This window comes from Rhinatrema bivittatum, chromosome 9 (assembly GCF_901001135.1).
Source record: "Rhinatrema bivittatum chromosome 9, aRhiBiv1.1, whole genome shotgun sequence".
Classification (NCBI taxonomy): domain Eukaryota; kingdom Metazoa; phylum Chordata; class Amphibia; order Gymnophiona; family Rhinatrematidae; genus Rhinatrema; species Rhinatrema bivittatum.
In genome coordinates this window covers 227,624,160-227,639,899 of record NC_042623.1, presented here as the reverse complement: position 1 = coordinate 227,639,899, position 15,740 = coordinate 227,624,160, and the positions used below count along the sequence as shown (strand labels likewise).

Below are 15,740 nucleotides of genomic sequence, written 5' to 3'. Positions count from 1 at the left end.
CCTTACCCTCCCTTCCCCTACCTAACCCACCCACCCGGCCCTGTCTACACCCCCCCCTTACCGTTGTCGGGGGATTTACGCCTCCCGGAGGGAGACGTAAATCCCCGCGCGCCAGCGGGCCTGCTGCGCGCCGGGCCGCGACCTGGGGGCGGGTACGGAGGGCGCGGTCACGCCCCCGGGCCGTAGCCACGCCCCGTACCCGCCCCCAAAACGCGGCCGACACGCCCCCGAAACGCCACGTCGACCGGGCCCGCCCCCCCGACACGCCCCCGACACGCCCCCCTCCGAAAACCCCGGGACGTACGCGAGTCCCGGGGTCTGCGCGCGCCGGTAGGCCTATGTAAAATAGGCTTACCGGCGCGCAGGGCCCTGCTCGCCTAAATCCGCCCGGTTTTGGGCGGATTTAGGCGAGCAGGGCGCTGAAAATCCGCCCCTCAGGTTTTTACATATTTTTGGTATTTTTTTTTTTCACTTCATGGTGCCTGTCATTTCAAATGTCATTTGAAATGACATTTGAAATGACAGGTACCAGCGCACCCTGGTTACTGTATAGGCGCTGTATTAAGCGCCTATACATTAAAATGGGTTACGCGGGCATAACCCTTCCCTACCGCTTTAAAGCCGCGGCATGCATTTGCATGCGATTAGAGGAGAGTATCGGGGAGTTAGTGAAGAGAACTGTGCGTGCGGGGAGGAAGGGTGCGCCTGACACTGCCGCACTGTTATTACCGCGGCCTTACAGGATCGACCCGCAAGTCTGATATCACTATAGAACTGAAGTAGTTGTGGGAATAGTAGTAGTAATGATGTCCAGAACTTTCTGTGAGGCTCAGCATATGCTTTCGGCTTCCTGTTTGTTCTTATTGGAAAATGAATTAGGATCGAGTCTCACTGAAGAATTTCCTTTCTCTTGATATATCCTGACCTTTTCCCCAAACTGGTGTTAAATAAGTATTTTTGTAAAAAAATCAATTTCTTAAAAGAAGTCAAGGTTTTCCATAAGAAAAACTCTTTTTGCAGTAAAGTTAACATAAGATATGCCATACTGGGTCAGACCAAGGGGCCATCAAGCCCAGTATCCTGTGTCCAATAGTGGCCAATCCAAGTCACAAGTACCTGGCAAGTACCCAAACATTAAATAAATCTCAAGCTGCTATTGCTTATTAATTAATAGCAGTTTATGGACTTCTGCTCTAAGAACTTATCCAAACCTTTTTTAAACCTAGCTACACTAACTGCTTTAACCACATCTTCTGGCAATTAATTCCAGAGCTTATTTATGCGTTGAGTGAAAAAACATTTTCTACGATTTGTTTTAAAATAATTGTTGGCATGTTGCCTGCTTGTTTGGGGGCCATCATGCTATAGCTAAAGTTTAATAGTGAGATATGCACTAGCTTTGATTAAGAAAAGAACAGACCTCACCAGCTAAGCATTCAATTTTTTATTTTTTTTTTTACAGGGAAGGACGAGCTGCTCTTGTCACATCATTCTGTGTCTTTAAGTACATGGCACTCTACAGCATGATTCAGTATCTTGGGATCTTGCTGCTTTATTGGGTAATCCTCCTCCTCCTCCTCCTCCTGTGACCTCATGCCGATATTGATGGACCAGATTAGAGAGGAGGGATTCTGTCTGCATGGCAACTTGAGGGGTCATTACCTGGCCAGAGTTTTGCTTCATGGTGAAGTTGTAATACTTGAAGATAACAGTGAGGTTGATTCACCCAAATGGAAAACTCCCAGCATTTCTATATTAGAAATATACTTTTTCAGTTTGACATATGGAGGTCAATTTTCAAAACAATTTACCGGTATACAGGTAAAAATCATTTTACTTGTGTAAATCAGGCTTCTGAAGTCTTTCCTCTCTTTATATACATAACAGTTTCAAAGCAAAAGTACTCGCATTCTTTCACTTTGAGAATTGGCACAGTCTTTAATGCGTACAATAGTCCCATAGCAATAATCTCTTCCTTTGTTAAAAGGAAATGATTCTGAGACCTAGTGTGTCTCATAAATGTTGTATAAAACCCCTCTTCACTGCCATTTAGACCGGTCAGCATGTGGAATTGCATAATAAATTATCAACTTCATTACCATACACATGAATCCTTTTATTCCTTTCTCAATATGCAGTGACCCTACCAAATTCTGAAAGGTGTGTGGAAGCAGCATATTGAGCATGTTATCTCTGTGCTGACAACTGGAACTTTAGGCAAGAAGTAAAATAATGCTTGCCCACACTTTAGTTTCCACACTGACTCATTTAAATATGCTCAAAATCACATACATAACCCAATGCATAGGAACCAATAGAGAAAATTAAAAATCTTTCATTCTTGGTGGAGAACATGCTATGGAAAGAAAGTAAAGAGAATTCTATCCCAGCATTAGTAAAGGCCCATTATGTATGCAGAAATCCCCAAAATGAAATTACCGTGTGCTTTGCTCGCTATTGGGCCGATACGGTAAAATCTGCGGGAGAGCCGGCGCTCCAAGGCGAGCACCCGCTCTCCCAACGTGCGCCCAGGCCACTCTCTGCTTTTCTGTACACTTTCCCGGTGCCAGCAGAAATTAAAATGTGTGGCTTGGCTGCACATTTTACTTTCTGTATTGCGCGGGAATAACTAATAGGGCCATGAACATGCATTTGCATGTTGCAGGCGCTATTAGTTTTGGGGGGGGGGGGGGTTGGCCGCGCGTTTTCGACTCGCTATTACCCCTTACTGTATAAGGGGTAAAAATAGCACGGTGAAATCGCGTGGCGAAACGCGGGCTAACAGTGCGCTCCACCGGAGCGCACTTTACTGTATCGGCCTGTTTATCTTGTTATCATTTCCTATCAGTAGCGCTGCACAGCAAAGAAAAGCAGTTCCCTCACAAACATCTGCCTGATCTTTTCTACTCTGAAGTTTCAGGTTCCACTCCTAGGATAAGATGCCTCGACAGTTCAGAATTGCACTATAAAGAACAACATAGCACAGGAAGGGTAGGGGAACAGGGGAAAAAATGTGCCTCACAACAGCCTTCAAATGTGAATCTGAAACACACAACTTTAACCCACAACAAAAAGTAAAAAGCTTAGGAGTCATTCTTGACTCTGCCCTCACTATGGAGAGCCAAGTAATAGCAGTAGCTTTAAAAGCCTTTTGGTAGCTCTGCATGGTAAAGAAAAAAACAATTGTCCCTCGTACTGCAACCAATTGATTTCAACGCAGTTATGCAGTCAGTAGTTATCTACTATCTAGAGTATTGTAACACCATTTATATCTGCCTACCTCAGAAAACCCTTACCAAACTTCAGTTACTACAAAAGGTCACTGCCAGAAACATCACTGGCAAGAGAAAATGGGAATGTGCGTCCCCTCAGTTATTCATGCTTCACTGGCTCCTTCTCTCTTCATGCATCAAATTCAAAATCCAATTTCTCACTTTCAAAGCTAAGGGAAGGTATCAGGCCCTACTTATCTGACAGAGAAGCCTGTACTAATCCCAAAAACAATACCTGATCACGATACCCCTCAAAGCCACTGAAGAAAACAAGATCCAGAACCAACAAGGGCGTGAAACCTGATCTGTGGAACTTTCTTCCCCATTCTTTGCCAGAAACTAAAACTTTTCAGCCAGCTGAGTCATGGATTAAACTGCTAATTCATGTGAGTTCATAGGCCAACGGACTTCAGACAATTCATACTCTACACACTTCTGTGGGCTCTGAGCCATTAAACCCCAGCCTTAACCATGACACTGAACCATCATTAATGAAGCAACTAGCCAAGCCTTTATTTATTTATTTATTTTATTTATTATTTATTTAAAGTTTTTATATACCGACATTCATCAATGATATCACATCGGTTCACTTTTATTGTTTCTCATCATTTCTTTTCTGCATTATTGTGATCTTGCATATAAAACCTACCTTTCACTTTATTATAATCTGATTTGAAGTAACTGTATAGAAACAAAAGATGGAATAAAAAACCAAAATTAAATTAAATTAAATCAGGAGAAGCAGATTAGCACCTGCATAACTACAAAATGTACATTCGTACCCAATTTTATATTGAAACTGCTAGGTAAGAAAATGGAATCTAATCAATTAAACATCACGTTTCACCTCTTCTTCTGCGGATTCCATACCTCTGTCTTCACCATAGGGTTGTGAATTTGTTTTACCCAACTGAGTAAAACGGGACAAATAAGGCCATTTTCGGTTTGTTCCTCTTATGAAAATACCCCAAAATTTTAGGGTATTTTATTTTCATATGGGGGGAAAATTAAAAGGCTCTCAGAAGCCCTCTGACCCCTCGAGCCATTTTCCCTCCCACAAAATATGTCCAGACCTAGGCCTATTTGGCTAGGCCTAGCTGGAATCAGCCAGACCCTCCTTCTCCGTTGTTTTAAAATAATATCTGGCTCCGTCTTGCCCATCTCCCCACTCTCTCCTCACCCACAGCCTCTTAATAGCTCACTCCCCCCATCCTCCACTGGATCTGTCAAACCCTAGTCAAGAATGAGGTATTGCCTTACCTGCTCCCGGAGCTTCTAGCATTACCCTGACTGCAGCAAAGTTGTTTTGGTTTTGCCTCCCTTGTACTGCCATTTAACTGGACATTTTTTCATCATAACCAGTTAACTGCTACTACTACTACTTAACATTTCTATAGCGTTACATGACATACGCAGCACTGTACAAACATACAAAAAGACAGTACCTACACAATAGAGCTTACAATCTAATAAGTGGCAAATTACCCAGCCACACATGGCCAGATAACTTTTAAACCCAACCAGTTATATTCAGTCATAGCCAGTTAGGTTGTAAATTTATTCGGCTACATGTAGCCGGATAACTTTAGTGGAGCATATTCAGTGGGGCGTTTATCCCGCTGAGTATCTGGGACACGCTATCCAGCAAACTATAGCTGGATAACTTGTCTGCTCATTGGCTTGCTCAATATTAGTCTGTTTGGCAGGAGTCAATGGCAGAAAGTCTGCACTGTGTGTAAAAAAAGAAAGAGGGTGAATGTCTCCTCACTAATTGCACTTGTAGGTCATTAGGCACTATTGTGGCATTCTTCAAAGTCAGTAGATGGGTACAGGAATGGAGTAAACACAATGAGGACATTACATGATGTAGAAGACTCAGTTCATGCTTCCCTGAAAACATGACTCACAGACACTCATGCACTCCCACTCCTGTCTCTCGAGGATAATAACTACACTTGCCAGCTGGACCCAGGAAGAGGTAGCTTGTGAACTGGGAACTCATGTAATGGCTAAGAACTAAGATTGCTGCCAAGTGTCAGAGGATCACAAAATAACCTCTGCTTGCTTGTGTCCCTGGGTAACTTGAGCAAATATGAGCCACGTCTCATATTTGCTCAAGGTGAGGAGAGCTGGGCAGTTCCAAAATGACCCAGGAAATTTAAGTTTCAAGGCAAAAAGGCATTTTGATTATGAATTTACCCATAGGACCAAGAAAAGCCCACCCTTTACAAAGGGACTTCCCTATTTTTGTGCATGTGACCAGGAGATACTACAAGAATGTAAATCTCCATAGTTTGATCATCTGCATTTAATTCTTGACAACAGTCCCACTTAAAAAAAAAAATGCTTTTATTAAATGACCTCCATCTGTGATATCCTCAGAATACTGAATCTGTTTTGGAAACCTCACGTGCAGTACAGACCGCTACAATAAGTGGTGGCAACAAGCACCTAATAACATACAGTATAAGAGCATCTCAGGTTGATTGTTGATGAACTCAGCTTTGGTGAAATCTAATTTGCACTTTATTTCCCCCTCCCCCAGCAATTAAACTCGTTTGGAAATTACCAGTTTTTGTTCCAGGATCTGGCTATTACCACAGTAATTGGTATAACAAGTAAGCAACTTTATATTATTATAACCCTCATTATTTTTGTTATATTTTAACATAGGCCCACACATTCACACAAGAGGTGCATTACCTTGTACTGAAAGGGGTTAGTGAACATACCACTTGAAGAACGCATACATGAGACTGCATAAAGACTTGGAGGCAGCAACCAAAGGAAGAGTTTGGGAGAGGGAAGGTTTGAGAGAACAGTTAAATAAAAATCTTAATGCAAGAAATGTTTTCAGTTGGGTCTTGGGGATGAGTCTTGAGATGAGAAGTGGCAGACCCTGCAACATACAGTAAAGTGAGGCCACCCTCATGTGATGCCCTACATGTAATCTTCGCTACCAAGTGAGATGTCTGGGTGTGCTTCCTGACTTGGGCTTTATATTTTACTTTATTGCATTGCTGGGGCTGGCAGTGCTACTGAAATATTGCTCCTAGTGGTGGGATGAGAAATGTACTACTCTTGTGATTATGCCTAGTGGCTGGTTATAGACCATCAATGAAGAAAGCTATGAATAGAGCTCTCAGTGGCCTTCAAGGATTCAGCCCATAAGCATCGCTACAGGGTAGCAAGTGCTATCCAAAATTTATACATCAGATCAGGCAGGGATAAACCAAACCCCTGCCCGATCCGATCAATGGCATCACACCCACTACACCCCCCACCCCATGGGCAGCGGGAGTCACGTTTATCCAAATGTCATCTTCTGCTGCCACGGGGCTGGTCTCGCAGCTCTTACCATGAGACTACCCCATGACAGCAGGAGATGACGTTTGAATAAACGCGACTTCTACTGCTGTCTACCCCATAACTCAGCAGGCCACTGCGAAGCCTGTCCGGTGGCTGAAGAAAGGAGAAGGATGCAGTGGCCACCAGTGGAACCAATCCCACTGGCGACCAATGAGAAGGAGGACATGATGGCAGCCAGAAGACCCCATCCCACTGGCAGCTGAAGAAGAGGCCCAGGCCCTATGTGTGTGTGTGTGGGTATGTGTGTGTGTCTGGGTGTGTATGTGTGTGGGTGGGAGACTGCTTCAGTGTGTGGGTGGGTGGTGATTATGTGTGTGTGTGGAGGGGAGACAGCCTGTGTGGGAGGATGCCTGTGGATGGATGGGTGAGAACCTGTGGGGTTGGGGGTGCATGTGTATATGTGACTGCCCGTGTGGGTGGATGAGAGCCTGTGTGTTTGTTTGTGGGCGGATACTGTGTGGTTGTGTGTGAGTGCAAGGATGTGGGGGTGGGGGGTGACAGCTTGTGTTGGTTACTTGTTTGTGTGAGACTGCTTTTGTTTGTGGGGGGTGAGAGCCTGTGTGTGTGTATATGTGACTATGTGAATGGGTGATTGCCTGTGTGTGTGTGTGTGTGTGTGTGTGTGTATGACTACCTGGATTGGGTGGGTGAGAGCTTGGGTGCATGTCTGTGGGTGAGATCCTGTGTGTGTGTGTGTGTGTGAGAGAGAGAGAGAGAAAGAGATTGGTGCATGTGTGGGGAGGGGTGGGTGGGTGATAGCCTGTGTGTGTGGGAGGGGTGAGAGCCTGTGTGTGTGTGTATGTGTGACTTCCAGTGTGTGGGAGTGGGTGGATAACTGTCTTGTGTGTGTGTGTATTTGGGTGGGTAGGTGAGAGCCTGTGCATGTGTGTGGGTGGGTGGGTAAAAGCCAGTGTGGGTGAGTGAGAGCCAATGCGTGTGTTTGTATATGGAGGAGAGCTTGTGTATAGGTGGATGTGTGTGAGAGAGTGCGAGCCTGTGAGTGTGTGAGTGAGAGGATAAAGTTTGTACAATTCTCCATCACCCAATCCACAACAATCTGAGTGGCTGGAAATGGAAACATCTCAGGTATGAAGAGAGGGAGATTTTAAAAATCCTTAGTTTCATTATTGAATGTTTTTTGATATGTCTGCTGTTTTGAAATATTATATTGGTATTTTGGGAAATTTTATAAACATTTTTATAAGGTTTTAATTTCTGGATGTTCTGTTCATTAGTTTTTAAATATTTATTCTTTGTATTAGTGTGGCTTTACTTTTATGATTGATGTTTTATATTTCTTTATATTGTTGTTTGTTGGTCTCTTATTTTGCCTTTGCTAAGGGTCTGTCTGTGTACTGTATGTGTGATCCAGATGAGTGATTCTGCTAGTTAATAGTTTCTAGGAGTCTATAGCAATCCAACTTGTTTTGCTTTCAATAGGAGGTTTATTGGTCTTTTAGCGCCTGATGTAATATTTGCAATGCTACTCTTTCCTGGAAGTTAGTGTTGTGTTGAAATGGCAGATTTGCTCTTGGGGTAAACTGTATGCTTGGGAGGTTGTGCTAATTTTTATTAGAGCTATGTAAGTATTATCCAAAAGGCCTGTATGTAAGATACTGAGACAATATACGACCCATCTTTAGATGTGAATGTCTCTGATCTGACATCTGAAGAAGGGATTTATGTAGTTTTAAAAGCTTTTGTACAATATTTTTAGATACCTGTAAAATAAAAAAAATACATGTATTTTAGGCAGCCTGGCATGTTTTGTTTTCTAAATAGGAGGTATATTGGCGTTTTAGAGCCGGATGTAATATTTGCAATGTTGCCTTTTCATAGGTAGAGTTGTTACTGTCTGAGTGCTGGCAGTCAGTGCTGTTTTTGGTATGGGAGGTTTAGTATATTTTAATTGATTATTCATGGCTTTCTGAGGGCCAAGCCCACACTCCTTACATGTTACAACAGGCCTAATGCCTTATGGGTTCTATGTGTCTTTTGAATCTAGGGGGGAGAGGGAGTTGAGGGAGCGAGACTGTTGTAGACTGGGGGGGCGGGGGGAGGGCGAACAGGCAGTGCATGTGGGAGGGGAGAGGGGACTGAGGGAGCAAAACTGAATCCCCTGCTATAAATGTCACTGCATGGCACTGAGAGCTCTTGTGTTCTGTATTCTTTCTTTCTCACTTTCTACCGTACAACAAGAAACAAAAAAATGGAAATGGATAGACACAACAGGATAGTGCAGTGGATGCAAAGGTGGCATTGAGGAGCAGCACACAAAATGTGTGACACGGTTGGTGTTAAACCGGAAGCTGACATAAAGAGAAATAGAAAAATGACAAGGACCATGTCTGAGGCTTTAAACCAATGGAGAGGTTTATCAATACGTGTGTATGGAGACAGATTATCTGTGCATTTCATGTACTTAAAATAGAATGATCTTGCAAGTCTTGATTAGAAATATCTTGCAATAGCACATCACTAGAACGTATGCGGCTATAAGAAATCTTATATTAAGGAATCTGTTTGCAGACTACGGTCAAGCACATAAAACCCTAAGAAACTCCATAAGATTAGCAATAGCTATGAGCAGCTTCATTTATTTCTAGTGGAGTTGTCATTGAACTGAGAGTTTTGGAGAATGCGTATAGATACCTCTCACCTCTGATTTTTTTTTTAAATTATTAAGTATTTGACCTGATGTGCCTTTGATGTCAGAATACCACAAATGAATACAAAATGTTATCCTCTGAATATTGGAGTTAGCCAGATAAGTTATCTGGCTATCGTAACTCCTCCCCAATACACCCCTTGAACTCTGCTAAGCCCGGCTCAGTTTACCAGGATAATAAGCAAGCCAGCTAAAATTTAGCTGGATAAGTGTCCAAATATTCATTTAGCCGGATAACATTTGAGTTTTCCGGCTAATGCCTCTGAATACAGACCTTGTCATGTCTAAAAAGGGGCATGTTAATTTACTGGCAAACCTAAGGGTATCCCTAGTTCCCTGTACGTACCAGGATCATTCCAGACTGTGGTTATGTTCCCTGTCCAGCAGATGGAGTTAGAACCAAAAATTCCCAGGGGAGGACCTATATAGCCACGCCTCCCTCGCCTCAATCCTCAGTATAGTTCTAACTCCATAACTCAATCCTCAGTATAGTTCTAACTTCATAACTCTTATAATGTAAGCACCCTCTCCTGCTTTTGCCCTTCTCTCCAGTTAGAATTTGTTTAAACTATCTTTCTCTTACAGCCTAGTTCCACATTCCCTGTTATAATGTAACTTTTGTTTGCTCTGTTAACTGGTTCCCCCCTAGTTTACTGTAAACCGGTACGATAGGACTTGGTCTTGAGCATCGGTATATTAAAAGAATTTAAATAAATAAATAAATAAATAAATAAATAAATAAATAAACTCCAGCAGATTGAGCAGGGGACACGGTGGTCCCCAGCACTTTTCTAGTTGTATTTTCTCTTTGAGGAATCAATTAAATAATATTAGATAAAGGTTTTTCTTCTAAGGGATAGGTTCTGTAGTGTTCTGACAGGACCACTCCATTCAAAGAGAGACACTGTTTTCCAGTCAGGAACTTGCTGACAGGCTGTGTTTTTTGCCTGTCACTTTATTTCTCTCTTCCTATCTCTTTGTTTTTTCCTCTTCCTTGCCTGGCTAGAGTGTGGTAAGTGTTATTTTTATTTCATTTACAGTCGTTGGTAGGAACAGGAATTTATGAGGGGTGAAAGTCTGTAGTGCCGACCGCTCCCCCTATCCCCGGAGTTTTCCTTTTCCCCTCCTCCCTTTCAGGGAGTGATTGGAGTTCCCGCCCTGCAGCTCTGCGACGACCCATTCCCCGGAGCTGCTCACCGTCGGGTCGACGTTTTTCCCCGACGGTCTCTTGGGGACGGTGAGGGGTCCGGAGGCCGAAGAGTTTTATTAATTCGCCGCTTCAGTTGTTGCCGCGCACCGCAGCCGCCCCTCCCTCTCCCTCCCGCCGCGATGCAAAAATCGCCGAATGGCTCCGGAGCTCGGCACGGGCTTCAGCAGACCTCAGAGGGATTTTCTTCAGCTTTTCCTGAGGGGGAGTATGGCTTACCTGGTAGGCAGCTTGGAGGAGAGTCGGACCGCGCTGGCAGGAAGCGGCATGCCCCGTTTCCCCTCAGCGCAGGAACGGCGGCCATTTTCTCAGCTGACTCGGAGGCAGCTCTCTCTGAGGAGGACGTCGACGCTCCTCTCCAGGTTTCCTCTAACAGTATGGAGTTTCGGAGCGCAACAGACCAGGGCAGGCAAGGGGACGACGTCTCGGGGGGCCCCTCATCAGCACTTCCCGCTTTTTCGCCAGAATTCATTGTTTTAATGCACAAGGCATTTTTACAGAGCAGGGATCCGAATCTTGGAATTTGGGGTCCCCCTCCCCCCAAACTGGCCTGCTTGACACAGCTTAATGAGAATGCGGTGCACAAGCTACCAGAAGATCGTCCACGTTCTTCTAGATCTTTTTATTCCTCCAGAAATAGGTACCGGAATCAACGGAGGTCGCGTCCTACTAGACAGCAGACACCTCGGGCTCCTTCTACACGATCACACACCTGGAACCGGTCCTTTCGAGGGCGCCGCCACGATAAGGATACTCAAGGGGCAGGTCCTTCCTCGAAGGCTTCACAATGATGCCAGAAGGACCCAAGAGGGGATCCCCCACCTGGGGGGTCGCCTTACTCTCTTTTACAAGGAGTAGGCCCAAATTACGTCAGATCAATGGGTGCTGGACATCTTAAGACAAGGCTACGTATTAGATTTTGTACACGAACCCCGAGATCGTTTTCTGTTTTCTCCTTGCGGTTCCCGTCTCAAACAATTAGCAGTCCGGCAGACTGTTGATCGACTGCTACAGCTGGGGGCGATAGTACCGGTAGCGGCCTCCGAACTGGGAAAAGGTCATTATTCAATCTACTTCGTGGTTCCCAAGAAAGAGGGCACTTTTCGACCTATCCTAGATCTCAAGACGGTCAACAAGTGTCTCAGAGTTCCTCGTTTTCGTATGGAAACGCTCCATTCAGTGTTAGCAGCCGTGCATCCGGGAGAATTCTTGGCCTCTTTGGACCTTACAGAGGCATACCTTCACATCCCGATCCATCACCATCATCAGCGCTTCTTACGCTTCAAGATTTTGGGACAGCATTTTCAGTTTCGTGCTCTCCCTTTTGGTCTGGCGACGGCTCCGCGTGTCTTCACCAAGATCATGGTAGTGGTGGCGGCGGCGCTCCGCAAGGAGGGTATCCTTGTACATCCTTATCTAGACGACTGGCTCATTCGGGCGAAGTCGAGGACGCAGGGTTACCGTGCTGTAGACAGGGTAGTACAGCTTCTTCAGTCTCTGGGATGGATCGTCAATTTCTCAAAGAGCAAACTGATACCGTCCCAATCGCTGGATTTTCTGGGAGCACACTTCGACACCAGCCGAGCCAAGGTATTTCTGCACCCGGACAGAGCTCGGGCTCTGCGTGCTCAGGTAACACGGTTCATGGCACTAGTTGCTCCCACGGCGTGGGATTATCTCCAGGTACTGGGAACCATGGCCTCAACAATAGATTTGGTTCCGTGGGCCTTCGCTCATCTCAGGCCTCTCCAGAGTTCTCTGCTTTCGCGATGGAACCCAGTGTCGAGAGAATTTCAAGCAGTACTGCCCATCCCGGATGTTGTCTTGCTCAGCTTACAGTGGTGGCTGGACCCTCAACAATTAGCAGAGGGAGTGTCTCTACAGAACCCGGATTGGGTGGTCGTCACCACGGATGCCAGTCTCACCGACTGGGGGGCGGTCTGTCAGGACAGGTCTCTCCAAGGCCGATGGACGATGGAACAGTCCACTTGGCCCATCAATCGGCTGGAGACCAGAGCAGTCCGTCTAGCGCTGCAGGGGTTCTACCTACTGGTACGCAGTCGAGCGGTTCGGATTCTTTCGGACAATGCAACCACAGTGTCGTACATCAATCGCCAGGGGGGCACCAGAAGCCATCTAGTCTCGTTGGAGACCGACGAGTTGATGACATGGGCGGAGCTACACTTACAGCGGCTAGCGGCTTTGCACATAGCGGGCGTGGACAACGTTCAGGCAGATTTTCTCAGTCGACAACACCTGGATCCCGGAGAGTGGGAACTCTCGGAGGACGCAATGCGAAGGATAGTACAGCGTTGGGGGAGACCCCATGTGGATCTAATGGCAACCGCGACAAATGCAAAGGCCGCCCGGTTCTTCAGCCGCAGGCGAGAGTGCGGCGCGGAAGGAGTCGACGAGCTGGTTCTTCCCTGGCCTCGACAGTGTCTCCTGTATGTCTTTCCTCCGTGGCCTCTAGTGGGCAAGGTTATCCGACGGATAGAGACGCATCAAGGTCCGGTGATCCTAGTTGCACCAGAGTGGCCTCGTCGACCATGGTTTGCAGATCTTCTCAATCTGGCAGTAGACGGCCCTCTTCGGCTCAGTCATCTGCCACGTCTTCTTCGCCAAGGACCAATATTTTTCAAGGAGGCAGATTGCTTCTGTCTTGCGGCTTGGCTTTTGAGAGGTGTCAATTGAGACGGCGCGGATATCCAGAATCTGTCATCTCCACGCTCCTGAAAGCTAGGAAGACATCCACGTCGGTTACTTATGTCAGAGTATGGAAGATTTTTGAGGAATGGTGCGAGTCAAAATCGATTCTACCAACGCAGGCCTCGGTGACACATGTGCTTTCCTTCCTACAGGCTGGTCTGGATTTGGGCCTTGCCTATAATTCTCTTCGTGTGCAGGTGGCGGCGTTGGGAGCCTTCCTACGTAGTAATGACAGGGAGCTTCTGGCCTCACATCCAGATATCCTACGTTTTTCTAAAGGGGGTAAAACACTTGAAGCCTCCAATTAGACCACCTTGTCCTTCTTGGAATCTCAATTTGGTACTCTATGTGCACCGCCTTTTGAGCCTCTGACTTCGGCCACACTCAAGGATGTCACCCTTAAGACCATCTTCCTGGTGGCGATCAGCTCAGCACGTCGGATCTCTGAACTACAAGCTCTATCATGTAGGGAGCCATACCTTCGTTTCACGCCAGGGGGAGTATCCCTGCGGACAGTTCCATCTTTTCTGCCGAAGGTGGTCTCGATTTTCCATCTCAACCAATCGATAGAGCTTCCGTCATTTTTATCCTCTGATTCTTCTGACCTGCGTCGGTTGGATGTCCGACGTTCTTTGATACATTATTTGGAGGTCACTAATGAATTTCAACTCTCCGATCATTTGTTTGTCCTTTGGTCGGGACCCAGGAAGGGTTGCATGGCATCCAAACAATCAATCGCTCGCTGGCTGAAAGGAGCGATTATAGCTGCATACATCAGAGTGGGTAAGTCTCCACCTTTAGCTGTTAAGGCGCATTCTCTCCGCGCTCAAGCGACGTCGTGGGCGGAAAGTTCTGCAGTTTCTTCTCAGGAAATCTGTAGGGCGGCCACATGGAAGTCTCTCCACACTTTCGCAAGACATTATCGTCTAGACATTCGCGCGCCGTCTCACGGTCAGCTTGGAGACAGGGTCATACGGGCAGGGCTGTCCGCGACCCACCCATGATGGGGAAGCTTTGGTACATCCCACAGTCTGGAATGATCCTGGTATGTACAGGGAAAAGAAAATTATTCCTTACCTGCTAATTTTCGTTCCTGTAGTACCATGGATCATTCCAGACCCCTCCCTGGTTTTGGGGGTTCTTTGTGGGCCATCCCTGCTTTCCTGTCTTCACAATATTTTCACTCTGTATCTCTAGTTATTGCGAGCTGTGTCTTTGAACACAGTGCTGTTTGCAAGTTCTCAGTTACAGTTTTTTGAGTACAAGTTAGTTGCTGTCACTTACAGCTGTTATTTTTTCTCTATATTTTTTAGATTAATTGATTCCTCTGGTTCTGTCTCTTCTCGTCTTGGCTTTGCTAGTCCAGTTACTGAGGATTGAGGCGAGGGAGGCGTGGCTATATAGGTCCTCCCCTGGGAATTTTTGGTTCTAACTCCATCTGCTGGACAGGGAACATAACCACAGTCTGGAATGATCCATGGTACTACAGGAACGAAAATTAGCAGGTAAGGAATAATTTTCTTGTTATCATTGTATTGAGAAGAGTTTACAGCTTGTGCTAATAATTATCAGCTTAACAGCAAAGAATTTATCTTGAATAATTTTCCTTAAAATACAATTTGTGAAATAAGTAACATATAGACTTTGGATTGACCCTATAGCATACTGTTAGATAAAAGGATTCTATATACAGGTAGAGGATGATTTTCAAATCCTTTTCTGCAAATTTAATAGTGCTTTTTACAAAACTGCTCTCCCAATACGCAGCTAAATTTACTTGCGTATGGTTTGTATGTGCGTAAGTTTACTGCAGTGAGCAGAGATGTTCCTGGGAGTCAGAGTTGGGAAGTAGTTTTCACTTATGTGGATACTTCTATGTTTTCAAAAATATGTGGCTAATTTTTCCCAATGAAACCATTTGCACATATTAGAGAGTATAAATGTGTGTGGATAGTTTTGATGAGATCATTTTGGAAAGGAAAGGCCGCACATACTTTCCCACTGAAAATGCAAAATCTGGAAAGCAGGCAGTCACAAAATTAACCCCTTTATATTACATGATTACATTTGTTTTAAAAAAAATATGGACACTGAGAAATCTTGCTTCTCATCTTTTGCAGTGAGTTTGAACCATGCCTATCCAAAGCTGGCTTCATACCGGCCACCAGGACAGCTGATTTCGCCCCCTTTGCTGCTATCGGTGGTTCTTAATATTCTCTTCAGTCTAATCATGCAAGTTTGTGGTTTTCTTCTTGTCCAGCAGCAGCCCTGGTACAGTAACAGTGATATTTACAGGTAAAGGCGCTCGCTGGTGCAGTTTGACCAGGCCTCATACAGTATTACTGCAATGCTTAATCGAGACTGGAGTGTGGAGACCGGAGATGGACAAACCTTCGCTGTCTTGGTCTGGATATGTAAATAGTTGACTCAGATTTAGTAAGGTCATTGAACTCATGTAGGCCTAATTTCAATCTGAACCAGAGAAATATGGAGACTCAAGCCGAAACAAGAA

General features: G+C 45.3%; 1 protein-coding gene across 1 annotated transcript in view; it reads left to right on the top strand.

The window, feature by feature from the left end:
- The window catches only part of LOC115099257 (probable cation-transporting ATPase 13A4), a 257,489-nt gene that overhangs the window by 210,150 nt on the left and 31,599 nt on the right, over positions 1–15,740 (top strand). Inside the window, exons 24-26 of the mRNA XM_029616766.1 lie at positions 1,463–1,559; positions 5,821–5,893; positions 15,349–15,523. Coding sequence (XP_029472626.1) covers positions 1,463–1,559; positions 5,821–5,893; positions 15,349–15,523 — 345 coding nt within the window. The remainder of the gene's footprint in view (positions 1–1,462; positions 1,560–5,820; positions 5,894–15,348; positions 15,524–15,740) is intronic.